The following is a 15050-nucleotide window of genomic DNA, read 5'->3' as shown; positions in this document are numbered from 1 at the left end:
AAATTTCGCTCTACACACTGCTTTGAATGTGTCCCAGAGATTCTGGTATGTTGTGTCTTTGTTCTTGTTGGTTTCAAAGAACATCTTTATTTCTGCCTTCACTTCATTATGTACCCAATAGTCATTCAGGAGCAGGTTGTTCAGTTTCCATGTAGTTGAGCGGTTTTGAGTGAGTTTCTTAATCCTGAGTTCTAGTTTGATTGCACTGTGGTCTGAGAGACAGTTTGTTATAATTTCTGTTCTTTTACATTTGCTGAGGAGAGCTTTACTTCCAACTATGTGGTCAATTTTGGAATAGGTGTGGTGTGGTGCTGAAAAAAATGTATATTCTATTGATTTGGGGTGGAGAGTTCTGTAGATGTCTATTAGGTCCACTTTGTGCAGAGCTGAGTTCAATTCCTGGATATCCTTATTAACTTTCTGTCTCATTGATCTGTCTAATGTTGACAGTGGGGTGTTAAAATCTCCCATTATTATTGTGTGGAAGTTTAAGTCCCTTTGTAGGTCACTCAGGACTTGCTTTATGAATCTGGGTGCTCCTGTGTTGGGTGCATATATATTTAGGATAGTTAGCTCTTCTTGTTGAATTGATCCCTTTACCATTATGTAATGGCCTTCTTTGTCTCTTTTGATCTTTGTTGGTTTAAATTCTATTTTATCAGAGACTAGGATTGCAACCCCTGCCTTTTTTTGTTTTCCATTTGCTTGATAGATCTTCCTCCATCCCTTTATTTTGAGTCTATGTGTGTCTCTGCACGTGAGATGGGTTTCCTGAATACAGCACACTGATGGGTCCTGACTCCTTATCCAGTTTGCCAGTCTGTGTCTTTTAATTGGAGCATTTAGCCCATTTACATTTAAAGTTAATATTGTTATGTGTGAATCTGATCCTGTCATTATGATGTTAGTTGGTTATTTTGCTCGTTAGTTGATGCAGTTTCTTCCTACCTTCGATGGTCTTTACAATTTGGCATGTTTTTGCAGGGGCTGGTACCGGTTGTTCCTTTCCATGTTTAGTGCTTCCTTCAGGGGCTCTTTTAGGGCAGGCCTGGTGGTGACAAAATCACTCAGCATTTGCTTGTCTGTAAAGTATTTTATTTCTCCTTCACTTATGAAGCTCAGTTTGGCTGGGTATGAAATTCTGGGTTGAAAATTCTTTTCTTTAAGAATGTTGAATATTGGCCCCCACTCTCTTCTGGCTTGTTGAGTTTCTGCCGAGAGATCAGCTGTTAGTCTGATGGGCTTCCCTTTGTGGGTAACCCGACCTTTCTCTCTGGCTGCCCTTAACATTGTTTCCTTCATTTCAACTTTGGTGAATCTGACAATTACGTGTCTTGGAGTTGCTCTTCTCGAGGAGTATCTTTGTGGCGTTCTCTGTATTTCCTGAATCTGAATGTTGGCCTGCCTTGCTAGATTGGGGAAGTTCTCCTGGATAATATCTTGCAGAGTGTTTTCCAACTTGGTTCCATTCTCCCTGTCATTTTCAGGTACACCAATCAGACGTAGGTTTGGTCTTTTCACATAGTCCCAAATTTCTTGGAGGCTTTGTTCGTTTCTTTTTATTCTTTTTTCTCTAAACTTCCCTTCTCACTTCATTTCATTCATTTCATCTTCCATCAGCAATACCCTTTGTTCCAGTTGATCGCATCTGCTACCGAGGCTTCTGCAATCTTCGCGTAGTTCTCAATACTTGGCTTTCAGCTCCATCAGCTCCTTTAAGCCCTTCTCTCCATTGGTTATTCTAGTTATCCACTCGTCTAATTTTTTTTCAAAGTTTTTAACTTCTTTGCTGTTGTTTTGAATTTCCTCCCATAGCTCGGAGTAGTTTGATCGTCTGAAGCCTTCTTTTCTCAACTCGTCAAAGTCCTCCTCCGTCCAGCTTTGTTCTGTTGCTGGTGAGGAGCTGCGTTCTTTGGAGGAGGAGAGGTGCTCTGCTTTTTAGAGTTTCCAGTTTTTCTGCTCTGTTTTTTCCCCATCTTTGTGGTTTTATCTACTTTTGGTCTTTGATTATAGTGATGTACAGATGGGTTTTTGGTGTGGATGTCCTTTCTGTTTGTTAGTTTTCCTTCTACCAGACAGGACCCTCAGCTGCAGGTCTGTTGGAGTTTACGAGAGGTCCACTTCAGACCCTGTTTGGCTGGGTGTCAGCAGCGGTGGCTGCAGAACAGTGGATTTTCGTGAGACCACAAATTCAGCTGTCTGATAGTTCTTCTGTAAGTTTTGTCTCAGAGGAGTACCCAGCTGAGTGAGGTGTCAGTCTGTCCCTACTGGGGGGTGCCTTCCAGTTAGGCTGCTCGGGGGTGAGGCACCCACTTTAGGAGGCAGTCTGTCCGTTCTCAGATCTCCAGCTGTGTGCTGGGAGAACCACTACTCTCCTCAAAGCTGTCAGTCAGACAGGGTCATTTAAGTCTGCAGAGGTTCCTGCTGAGTTTTTGTTTGTCTGTGCCCTGCCCCCAGAGGTGGAGCCTACAGAGGCAGGCAGGCCTCCTTGAGCTGTGGTGGGCTCCACCCAGTTCGAGCTTCCTAGCTGCTTTGTTTACCTAAGCAAGCCTGGGCAATGGCGGGCGCCCCTGCCCCAGCCTGGCTGCCGCCTTGCAGTTTGATCTCAGACTGCTGTGCTAGCAATCAGCAAGACTCCGTGGGCATAGGACCCTCTGAGCCAGGTGCGGGACACAATCTCCTAGTGTGCTGTTTTCCAGGCCCGTTGGAAAAGCGCAGTATTAGGGTGAGACTGACCTGATTTTCCAGGTGCCATCTGTTACCCCTTTCTTTGACTAGGAAAGGGAACTCCCTGACCCCTTGCGCTTCCCTAGTGAGGCAATGCCTCACCCTGCTTCAGCTCGTGCACAGTGCGCTTCACCGACTGTCCTGCACCCATTGTTTGACACTCCCTAGTGAGATGAAACCGGTACCTCAAACAGAAATGCAGAAATCACCCGTCTTCTGTGTCGCTCAGGCTGGGAGCTGTAGACCGGAGCTGTTCCTATTCAGCCATCTTGGCTCCACCCCCTTACCTAAACTCTTATCTTTTTAATATGTAAGCCCCAAAATAACATGTCTTAAAAATCTTTATATTTATTGACATTGTGATCATTTAAATTCAAAAGTGAAAACAATAAAAACAGAGAAGGAGATATTACAAACAGGTCAGCTGGATCTTTTAGGGTGGCGATACCTTGGTAGAACTTCTATAATCCTTAGAGTTTCTGGTCCAGGAATTCCATTTTGCTAATAATACTGTATAGTCAGAATGATTTTTAAGAATTAAGAAATGCTTTTCTATCTCAGAATCATAAACATATTCTCCTGTATTTTCTAACATCTTATAGTTTTGGTTCTTACCTTTATCTTTAACCATCTGAAGTTAATTTCTTTCTTTTTTAAAAAAAAAATCCAGTATTGATACGGGAGTGCTGGGAAGGGAAAGGAGTGGTCCCTTTAAATGATATGGAAGGGAGGAAGGGAAGTGCTGGGTAGAGAAAGGCTTGGTCCCTGGGTAGGGCTCCATCTCCACGGACCTAGGTGAGGACAGGCATTTCCTGCCCAAATGTTGCATTTCCCAAGACCACCCTGCCTTACCATGCCCCTATCCTGGGCCTATTAAAACCTGAGACCATAGCAGGCAGACACAGAAATGGCTGGACATCATGAGGGACACAATGGCAGAAGAAGACACAAATAACTGGTCATCAAGAGCATGCTGACAGGCATCAACAGATGCCAGCACGCTGGCAGGCCATTGACCAGTGGGACGAGGCAGAGTTTGGCGGGACAGTCAGGCTGGGGCTGCCGAGTGGCCCATCTCCAGGGATAAAACATCTCCCTTCTGGTTCTCCCATTGGTGGAGAGCTACTTCCATTCTATAAAAATTTGCACTCATTCTCCAAGCCACATGTGATCTGATTCTTCCAGTACACCAAGGCAAGAAACCCCGGGATAGAGAAATCCCTCTGTCCTTGTGATAAGGAAGGGGGTCTAATTGAGCTGGTTAACACAGGCTGCCTATAGACAGCAAACTAGGAGAGCATCCTGTAACACACGCCCACTGGGGCTTCAGCTGTAAACATTCACCCCTAGACACTGCCATGTGGTCGGAGCCCCACAGCCTGCCTGTCTGTGTGCTCCGCTAGAGGTTGGAGCAATGGGGTACTGAAGAAGTGAGCCACACTCCCATCGCACACCCTGCGAGGGGGACGAGGGAACCTTTCCCATTTAAACTGGGGACTCATCTGGGATTGCGGAAGGTGAGTGTGAGTGAATGCCAAACTGTTGGGTCTGCCTCTCTTTCAAAACTCTCCCACCTTTCTCTTTCCTGTGGGTAATAGGCTCTGTTTCTCTTCACTGGGTTTTAAAAACTCCACCCTAACTGGGAGGTCGAAACCCCCAGGCTTTGTCTCTTTTCTGTCTTTGAAATGGCTCTTATCTCTTTTTTTATAATGTTAGGAGTTTTGCTACAGGCTGTGGAAATGTTACTAAGCAAAATGAGCATTAGGCTCAGCCTCCGAAGGTGAAAATCAGACCAACTTTTCCTAGAGATGCCATGTATGCCTCCACTTTGACAGCTGCAGGCATGCATGGCTCAGGGCACCTCTCCTTACCCTTTTTCCTCCCAGCTTGGGCACCTGGGCATGCCCGCAGCAGGCAAGGGTCGAGCCCAACAGTCACAAGCAGGGCGGGAGAAAGCCATGATGGTAGCCGCAACCCCACAGGGCCAACGGACATGTGCTTCTTGCCCACCACGCCAATGGACCCTCTCCTCCCCTGGCCAAAGAATTCAAACTAGTCTGAACTGGGGGAAAGATACAAGGATTAGAAAGGCCCAGTTGCACTAAGCAAAGGTTTCTTCCCCCAGACTCTCTCCTCTTTTTGCCCCTTAAACTGTTTTTCTCTTTTTTTCCTTTTCTACATGAGAGGGCTCCCCCTAGCTCTGTTTCTGATAAGAAAGTTAACAGGAATGGCCCCTGCTGGCTGAGAACTGCGAATTTGGCAGTGCACATTTGAGACACTCTAAATAGATATAAACAGCCTCTAAAATACTTTTTCAGTCCCAACCTCGATTCCAAGCTTCAGGCTGAGGACCTAGAAAGAAAAACTCTGATCCCTCAGATCCAAAGCCAGGCAACAGGCACAGTGTAAAGCAGGACCAATTCCTGCCGACTAAACCTCTTACCCCATGGAAGGAGACCATGCTTCATGGCATAAACAGGCCCAGGGAGCTCAGTTTTCCGACAGCAGGGAGAAATGGAGGCATAGGTGAGGGTGGTTAATTCCTGTTCTCCAGGTTTCCCCTGCTTCATGGGTACATACCGCAGTGGTACCTATGGCCAGCTCAGGGATAAGGGGTGGAAAGTGAAAGGAGGATGCTAGCTTTCCGTCTCCATCACACTGAGTTTTCACTGAAAGAAGGAAAGGAATGAGGGCTGCCTCTATTCCCTGTCTTTCAGACACTCCTCTGGAGTGTATGCTGAACCACTGGGACTGTTTGACCCTCTGAATCTGGAGGAAAAACCCCTCATAGACCTCTGCACAAGTGTTTGGCCAAATTATGATTTACAGGAAGGATGGCTTGGCCTCAGGAAGGAACCATTCATTTTGATACCATTCAGCAGTTGGAATTTTTCTGTGGATGTGAGGACAGATGGTCTGAAGCCCCATATGTGCAGGCTTTCTATAGCTTGCAAGGCAACCCAGACTTTCCCAACAGTGTAGGATTGATTGATCCAGCCCTCCTGTTGGCCATCTCAGGTAGCAAGGGGTAAGCCCAGGGAATTAAAGATATGAGTCCCAAAGGCACCCCCAGCAGAGGAGTCAGCTCCCTCCAGCCTTGCTCCTCCAGATCCACCCTGACCTCCATATCCAGCTTCAGCCCCTCACTTGCCCCCTTTTAGAAATCCTCACCCTAAACAAGCCCCAGTCTCACTCTTGCCCCTCCAACAGATGCCCAGTGAATTTGGGCCCAGTAAGGCCAAGGTCCCCTTCTCCCTACAGGACTTAAAGCAAATTAAGAGAGATCTTGGCAACTTTTCAGATGACCCTGAGAGACTTTCCAGAATTTCACCCAAATGTTTGAACGCTCCTGGAGAGATGTTATGTTACTTTTCAATCAGACCCTGACATACACTGAGAAGCAGTCTGCTCTGCAAGCAGCAGAGAGATTTGGGGATTAAAAAAAAAATCTGATATGAGGTAGTTTCACGTGACAAGCACATATTTTCATTGGTTTATTTGCCATCTATATATTTTTGGTGACATGACTCTTCGTGTCTTTTTCTCACATTTGAATAGGATTGTTCGCTCTTTTACTGTTGAGATTTTAGACTTCTTTATATATTCTAGATACTAGTCCTGGATATATACTATATACTAGTTGGATATATAGTTTACAAATATTTTCTCTTAGTCTGTAGCTTGTCTTTTCATTCCCTTAACAGAGTTTGTTCTTTTTTTTTTTTTTGTAGACAGAGTCTTGTGTGTTGCCCAGGCTGGCATGCAGTGGTGCAATCTCGGCTCACTGCAAACTCCGCCTCCTAGGTTCAAATGATCCTCCCACCTCAGCCTCCCAAGTAGCTGGGATTACAAACTTGTGCCACCATGCCCCACTAACTTTTGCATTTTTTTTTTTAGTAGAGACAGGGTTTCATCATGTTAGCCAGGCTGGTTTGGAACCCCTGATCTCAAGTGATCTACCTGCCCTGGCCTCCCAAAGTGCTGGGAATACAGGTGTGAACCACTGCACTTGGCCTCCCTTAACAGAGTTTGTCACAGAGCAACAGTTTTTAATTTAGTTGATGTCCAACTTATCAATTTTCCTTATATAAATCTTGATTTTGGTGTCAAGTCTAAGAACTCTGCCTTTCCCTAGGTCCTAAATATTTTATCCTATTTTTGTTTAAACATTTTATAGTTTTTCGTTTTATATTTAAGCTAATTTTTAAATAAGTTATCAGACTTAGGTTGAGATTTGTTTGTTTTTTCTTACAGATGTCCAATTACTGTAGCATTTTTGTTGAAAAGACATTTCCTCCACTGAATTCCTTTTGCACCTTTGTCAGAAATCATTTGGACATATTTGTGTGGATCTATTTCTGGGTTTACTTTCAAGTCTGTTGATCTATATATCTATCCTCTTACCAACACTGCATTGTCTTGATTCATATATCTATATAATAGATCTTGAAATCCAGTAGAGTGATTCCTCTCATTTTATTTTTCAAAATTATTTTAGACATTATAATTACTTTGTCTTTCCATATAAATTTCAGAAAAATCTTGTCTATATGTATACAAAATCTTGCCATAATTTCAATAAGAATTATATTAAAGCAGTGTATTAATTTGGGGAGAATTTGTATCTTTATTGTGTTGAGTCTTCTAATCCATGGACATGGTATGACTTTCCATTTATTTAGATCTTTGATTTCTTTCATCAGTGTTTTGCTGTTTTCAGCATAAAAAGTTCTATACGTGTTTTGTTAGATTTGCATGTATGCATTTCTTTTTTGAGCAATTTTAAACGGTATTGTGTTTATAATATTGGTGTCTATGTGTTCACATTCACTGCTAGCATAGAAATATAATTGATTTTTGTTTATCTAGTATCCTGTGACCTTTCTGGACTGTCTCAGTTGTAAGAGTTTTTTTGGTAGGTTTCTTGTTGTTTTATGTGCAGACAACCATGTCATTTGGAAACAGGAACAGTTTTATTTCTAATCTGTTTGCATCTTATTTCCTTTTCTTATTGCACTGGCTAGAACTTCCAGTACTATATTGAAATACAGTGGGAAGAACTAGCATCCACACTTTGTTCCTTATATTAGGAAGCATTCAGTGGTTAAATAATATAACTGTTTCCATCCTTTACCTCAACCTACCTATACTTTTATATTTGAAGTTAGTGTCTTTACTAACTTCACTAGGCAACATACAATTGGGTCGTGTTTTTAAATCCACGCTACCCATTTCTGTCATTCAATGGTATATTTAGACCATTTATGTTTAATGTACTTATTTATATTTAGAGCTTACATCTGCTATTCTATATTTTGTTTTCTGTTTGTTCTATTTTTTGGATTTCTGTTTTCTTTCTTCTGCTTTACCAAGGAATTTTTCAATGACTTCATCTGTAAGTATTCTTTGAGGGATAGTTTTAAATACAAATTTAAAATTTTTGTTGTTATAGTGCTATCCAGATGTTCTGTTTCTTCTTGAGTCAGTTTTTATAATTTGTGTCTTTGAAGAAACTTGTGCATTTCATCTAAGTTGTCAATTTTATTGGCATAAAGTAGTTTATATTATTCCCTTATATTTATTTTAATTTCTGTAGTATCTGTTTTGATGCCCTCTGTTTTATTTATATTGTTAATTTTCATATTCTCTCTTTTTATTGATCATTCCAGCTAGTGATTTACCCACGTTACAGATCTTTTCAAAGAACTAGCTTTTGGTCATAGATTTTAAAATATTGTTTGGTGTGCTTTCTCTGTCATTGATTTACTATTATTTTTATAATTTCTTCCCTTCTAGTTAACTTAGGTTTAATTAGCTTTTAGTTTCTTGCTTCTTGATGTGTGAACTTGTGTATAAGCTTTCATTCTATGCCCTTCTTGTTTTGTAATATAAACATTTAAACTATAAATTTCCTCCTAAGCATTGAGTTAGCGCATTACACATTTTCATATGGTAGATATTTATTATCACTTAGTCCAAAGTATTTCTAATATCCCTTGTGATTACTTCCTTGACTTGCAGTTTAGTTTCCAAAGATTTGGGGTTTAAAAAATATCTTCCTGTTAGATTTCCAATTTAGTTGTTTGTGGTAATAGAAAATAGTCTGTATAATTTAAGTTATTAAAGATTTATGGAGAACTGTGTTATGGCCATGCATATACAGTTTATCTACATAAAAGTTCAATATGTGCTTGAAAAGAGTGTGCTTTCTTGCATTGCTTGGTGTAGTGTTCTATAAATGTCAATTAGGACAAGATGATTGATAATGTTTTTCATATCTTCTATGCCTTTCTCTCCCTGAAAGCATGATTTTTATGATTATTCTTGAATGTCCTCTGTACTCAACAAGGTCTCTCCAGTTGGTGGGAACATGAGTGATTCCCAGCTATGTGTAAACTGTGAGAATTATTTGTTCTACAGTTTCCCAGTAATTGTACTTTTCCTAGGAATTGTTCTTTGCCCAGCTTTATGGTGGTTCACATTACACATGTACAGATTAATACTCAGACAAAATGTTAAGGCCCTATGTAGATTTCCAGAGGCATTTATTTGTGTACCTCTGATATTCTTTTCCACAAATTCTTAGCACCATATTTGGCCTCCCTGTACTCTAATCTCTGTCTCTTCAGTCGGTGAGTTCACTGGGCTGTATTTGGGATCCTGATCCTACTCCACAGGCTGGTAATTTCCTATACGCGGCAGCCAGGAGATAATAAGGATCATGTCTTTTTACTTTTCTCAAGAATTACAGTTTTATGCTGCTTATTTTCAATGTCTGAACATAGTTGTTTCACATATTTTTTGTTCAGTTTTCTGGTTGTTTAAATTATGAGGATAATAATGGGCCCTGTTACTCTCACATGGCCAGAGGCAGAAGTAGCTCTTCTCTTCCTTTCCCTTCTTTTTTCTTTCCTCCTTTTTGTTTCTTTCCTTTCCTTTCTCCTTTCCTTTTCTTTAATAATAGTAATCCTTCATTTTAGTGCAGTTTAAATGATTATCGGTTAATACAACAGATGGTATGGGTTTCCTCTGAGAGCTATGTGTACATGCTCATGTTGGCTAGTAGACTTTACTTTAAAAAATTAGACAGGAATGTTGCGATCTCCCAGTGAAGGGCCTTTTATTAGTACCAAGGTACTATGATAGCCCATACCTTTAGATACCTTAGTGCTTCCAAAGCAGAGAGTTCAGTTTCTGTAGAGAGTAATTCTTCAATTTTAGTCTGGATATAAAGATTGCCACTGTTTTCTATGTGTGTAGGTGGGAAAGTTTGGGAGGGCCCAACTGGTTTAAGCATTTTTTTCAATCCTTTAATTAATTTTGCTAAATATATCTAGCATTCCATTCCACTCTCTATACCTGTCCTCTTTGTGCTTGGAGCATTCCAGGGACTTCACCAAGAAGATAATATTCAATCCTTTTTGTGGCCTTATCTTGTGGGTATTCTGGGCTATAGTTTGGTCTGGTTTATTCATTGATGTAATTTCATCTTCTTTTTGTCTTCCAGAAGTGGATCAGTGTCACTGGTTTGCTCATGGCTTTCTATTCCATTCTTAGCTTTTCTGATAATTTACAATGTTTTGTACTTCTATACTGTCATTTTCAGGGAATTTGGGGACAGAGGGAGAGGCAAATATATGCTTATGCTATCATCTTAAACTAGATACCTTTTCTGAAAATTTTACAGCAAGCACTTATGCAATTAAAAAGTTTAATTTTCCAGGCATGATGGCTCACACTTATAATCCCAGCACAATGGGAGGCCGAGGCAGGCGGATCATGAGGTCAGGAGATCGAGACTATCTTGGCCAACATGATGAAACCCCGTCTCTACTAAAAATACAAAAATTAGCTGGGTGTGGTGGCACATGCCTGTAGTTCCAGCTGCTTGGGAGGCTGAGGCAGGAGAATCACTTGAACCTGGGAGGTGGAGGCTGCAGTGAGCCAAGATCACACCATTCACTCCAGCCAGGCAACAGAGTGAGACTCCGTCTCAAAAAAAAAAAAAAAAAAAAGTTTAATTGACTTTTTAGTCATTAAAAAACCCACCTAATTTCCAAGGCTTAATTTATATCAAGAGAATAAATAACAATGTTAATATGAATTACTTAGAAGTGAACCAAAGCCTACCAGTAATTCAGATTATTTCAGTACAATCTAGTGATTGGTTCCTATTTATATAATTGTATATTATTTTACTTGGGATACTTTAAAAATTGTAATTGACTTTTAAAAAATGCTTCGGCTCTGTGACAAAAGTGGCATCACAGATTTGAAATTATACTTTTGTTTCATGATTAAATTTGAATATATGCCTATATTAAAGTAGACAAATTAGAGTTTATTGTCATATTTGTGTGTGGGTTGTCTGTTTTTCTAATAGATACAAGAGTAAACCTGGTGACGACTATGAAGATCCCAAAGATCTTCAAGCCATCAAAGAAGCCCAGGTGTATATGGGAGATTTCAATCTGAAGACAGCCCCAGACTACAAGATACCTGAGCACATGAGAATAAATGCGGCCAAGAAGGAAGAGGAACTAGGACACCTAGATTCTTTGGTACTTATCTACAGATTTTATGACAATGGAGAAGGCACCCTGGGTTCTTAATTAAATTCTGCTAAAACCACTCATTTCCCTATCTGGTCAATAAGAATATATAACCATAGAAATTTAGAACTGGAAAAGACTTCCACGATTATCTAGAATGTCCTCTTTTTACAAATAAGGAAACTGAGGCCCAGAGAGGACAAGAGATTTGCCCATGGTTAGTCAGCTAATATGGAAGAACCAGCTGCAAATACTTATAGTGTATCTGAGGGTTATAGATGGGTATTACCTGACAGGTATGGCAGGGTCATCAAGGATATCTGGTAATCTAGGTTGGAGTTTGACTCTCTGATGAACGTCTCTATCTCTTTTTTTGCTGTGGCCTTATTAGAAGTATTAATACATCTTTGTTGAGTTAGCATTTCCCAGAAGACTCATTCTGTCTTTGAGCTTTCCTTAAAATACCATGTTTCAGTACCAGTTTCATGGGTAAGCTTATATTTTGTGGACTTTGAACCTCTGAAATTCAAACAAATCCTCATTGGATGTAGTTTTTCGTTGCCATGGACCACTAAGGACTTAGATTTAAAAGGCCGTTGTTTAGCCTTTTTTTGTAGGACTTCCAAACTTTTCTAGGCAACTCAATGCTAACAAACTAATATATTTCTTCGTTATTTTCTCCACATTCCTCTAAACCACTTTCAATCATCCTGATCATTCTGGTTCTCATTTTCTTATGAATGTTCCTCTTCCTGCTATATTAATTCTTTAATCACCATTTGAACTGACAAGTGACTTTTTATACTTAAAGGCTTAAAGGTCATCTGAGCTACTACTTTTAGGAGAACTTGACACATGGTAACGTAATGTGGTTGTGGAGGTTGTACATTTCAAGGCATCACTTTGGAGAGGGTGCCAATCACATCACAGATATATTAATAGTATTTTTGAATATTTTATAATTTTCTGACAAATGAAAATGAAATATCCTGAGGAAGGGGTGTCTTTTTCTGTTTCACCAAAGAGATGCATCCCAGCAGCATAAGGGTCCTGGCTTGGCAATTCATATCCATAAATCCATTTTCATAACTCATAACTGTGTGTTTCTCATCAAAATGGAAAATTTGGACATTTTAGTAATGACCATTTGTATTGTTTTCCTAGTTGTTCTTCTAGGTAATTTTTATTTATTCATCATGTTACATACATCATTGTAGAGAAATGTTCTTATGACCAACAATTTATCCAATCTGAAATTTCATACTCTAGCTAGAGGAGATGGGCAGGTATGATATCTTCAACTTAGTTGCATTACACTGAAATTTGTTTTATTAAAATAAAATCACATAGAACACCTTTTTCTACAAGTCAGAAGACTGGAGTTCTGTTTCCATCTCTGCCACTTAATAGCCATGTGAACTTTGCTAAGTCATATAAATCTCCCTAAGCCTTTTATTTCATCTATAAAAAGAGTATTAATACCAATGAACAATAAGACATGTCTGGTATACCTCATAGGGTTAATTTAATGGTCAAAATCCATAAATGGTCTTTATTGTCATGGTCAAATTGAAAATCATTGAAAAGTATTAAATATTTTTAAAATAGTGTATTATTCGTCTTTTTTCTCAGCCAGTATTTAGGTTTGTGTGGTATTTGAAAAACTAGAAAGAAAGGGTTGATGTGTGAAGAGCCTCCTTAAAGAGGTAGGCCTTGCAGCCATCAGTGATTTGGGTTTGTTCTTGGTGGCCTAATCTGCAATCCCTCAGACACTTCAGAGGTGGTTGTCCATTCACCCAACTGCTGGCTTTTGAGTTTAAACCTTAGTGGTTTAAAGGTTTATTTTCAAGTTGCAGAACATTTCCTCTATCTTGATACAGTTTTCTGTGTTGCAGATAGTAAATACATATGTAGCTTTTGTAAGACTGCTTGAAGGAGTGACTTTTGATCTTTAAAAAAACTGTATGTTTATGCAAAGTAACACTTAATGGCCTTTGGACAATCTAGTAGCCTAACTGCACACAGGAAGTAGGGTAGGGTTGCATGTGCTCTCAGGCTCTCGGAATGGCATTTAGAAAACACAGACCAGGGAGACAGCTGGTAATGAAAGAGCAATGAGATTGTATAGCCCCTGTGCCTGGAAGCAGAGGCACAGCTTGGCTTTGATAAATGGAGAAGGAATGAAGGAAGGATCCTGCAGTCTCTTGGTGTGACATGCTACTGAAATTCAGAATCATGGCCTTGCCTACACAAAGAGTAACAATAATCATGTGGCCAAAATACAGAATGAAGATAGGCTAACCTGTAGTTTGGGCCTAGGTGGGCAGCCCTAAGTGAGTCTGTCAAAGGGATTCAAAGTTCCAGGAGGAAAATGAATTAATGGCCTTCCCCTTCCTCCCTGGAGAGAGTATCCAGCTTGAATAAGGCTCCTGGAAGGACTTCCATGGAGTGATAAAGGAGGACAGGGGAACTCAGCCACACGAGCCAGCTGGAGGGAACAAATTGTGGGAAGCCAAGAGATACCAGAGGTCACATCTAGACTGTCCTTCCATCTTGGAGGGCCTAAATGGAAAAAATCCTAAATATTAGAGTAAAGGGAAACTTGGTGGTAAAAAGGTATGATCAGATGAATTTTTATCTTGAATTTTTGCTAGGCCTTTCAGCAAGGGAAAAGAACAGATCATATTCCATACAGTTATTTGTCAGAGCGTTGTACTGTTGTTTCCTTCCTCTTCTTTTTTTTAGGTCCATGGAAATAAAAGGCACATGAACAAGTGCATTCTCTCTCTTAGAGACCTTAAAGTGGCTGTTGTTGAGGAAATACAGTGCCTGGTACAAGAACTGAAGAACATTCAGTCGACTCTTCACATATCCAAGCACATACCCATTCCCAAAATTCCTCAGATACACCCAGAAGAAGTTCCAGAAAAGAGATTTCAGTATGATGAAGAAACTCTCCTAAATTTTAAGCAACAGCAAATGCAAAGTAACGACGAAAAGTCCCCCGGAGTGGAACAGATAGGGTCTGGAGGTCCAGGGGGAGGATTCCTCAAGCTCTCTTCTGGAAAGGATGGGGATTTGACAACCCGTGATTCAATATCTAGGTCATCAAAGGCATCAACATTCAGCCTAGATATACCAAAGTGTATGGAATTTGAAAAAGCAGAGCCAACGGATGTGGAGCTGGAAATTATGAAGAGAGACGAGATTAAACATGTGTACATGCAACAGTATTTGGTCAACAGGGTAAGCAGTGAACCTGTTCCTAGTTAAAGCTGAAAGAGAGAAAAGAAGGGAAAAAATTGGGTTGGGTTTTTGTTTATTTATTTAAAATTTCTCTGCATGAACCTTTCCCAAACCCTGACCAGCTCACCACTCAGTGATGGCTTGGCTTCCTCCCCATCCTTGGCCTTCTGGAAATCATCGTGCTCTTCCCAGAACTACAGAGTTTTTAAACTTTTTGTTTTGGAAAGCTGACAAAGAATGAAGGGGAAGCCCATGTTTCAGTTACTTGGCATCTAACTGAAGTCATCGTAAAGGGGAAGTGGAGGAGCAGTTTTTAGATGATGGATGGAACGTAGATGATGGATAGAACATAGTTAAGAATTTTCCAGAGAAACAGGACACCCTCTGCTTTTCACACCATCCTTTTTCTCTAATATGTGGTTTGTTGCATTAGTAGAAGTGTTTATGGTAATTACTGGATTTGAGATTGTTCTGGAACTGGAATGGTGACTATTTTTATTTCTAGGAAAATCAGGACCAGACTAG

General features: G+C 40.3%; 1 protein-coding gene across 5 annotated transcripts in view; it reads left to right on the top strand.

The window, feature by feature from the left end:
• CFAP44 (cilia and flagella associated protein 44) overlaps window positions 1-15050 on the top strand; it is a 154228-nt gene that overhangs the window by 99900 nt on the left and 39278 nt on the right. For all 5 annotated transcript variants that reach the window (XR_010118452.1, XM_055260149.2, XM_063630025.1 and 2 more), the window contains 2 exons: window positions 11111-11288; window positions 14025-14525. Coding sequence is in view for 4 of the 5 variants with exons in the window: in XM_055260149.2 (XP_055116124.2) it covers window positions 11111-11288; window positions 14025-14525 (679 nt within the window). In the remaining variant the exon portion in view is untranslated. The remainder of the gene's footprint in view (window positions 1-11110; window positions 11289-14024; window positions 14526-15050) is intronic.

This window comes from Symphalangus syndactylus, chromosome 21 (assembly GCF_028878055.3).
Source record: "Symphalangus syndactylus isolate Jambi chromosome 21, NHGRI_mSymSyn1-v2.1_pri, whole genome shotgun sequence".
NCBI lineage: Eukaryota > Metazoa > Chordata > Mammalia > Primates > Hylobatidae > Symphalangus > Symphalangus syndactylus.
The sequence above is the reverse complement of the archived record's forward strand: the minus strand, read 5'-3'. Positions and strand labels throughout refer to the sequence as shown.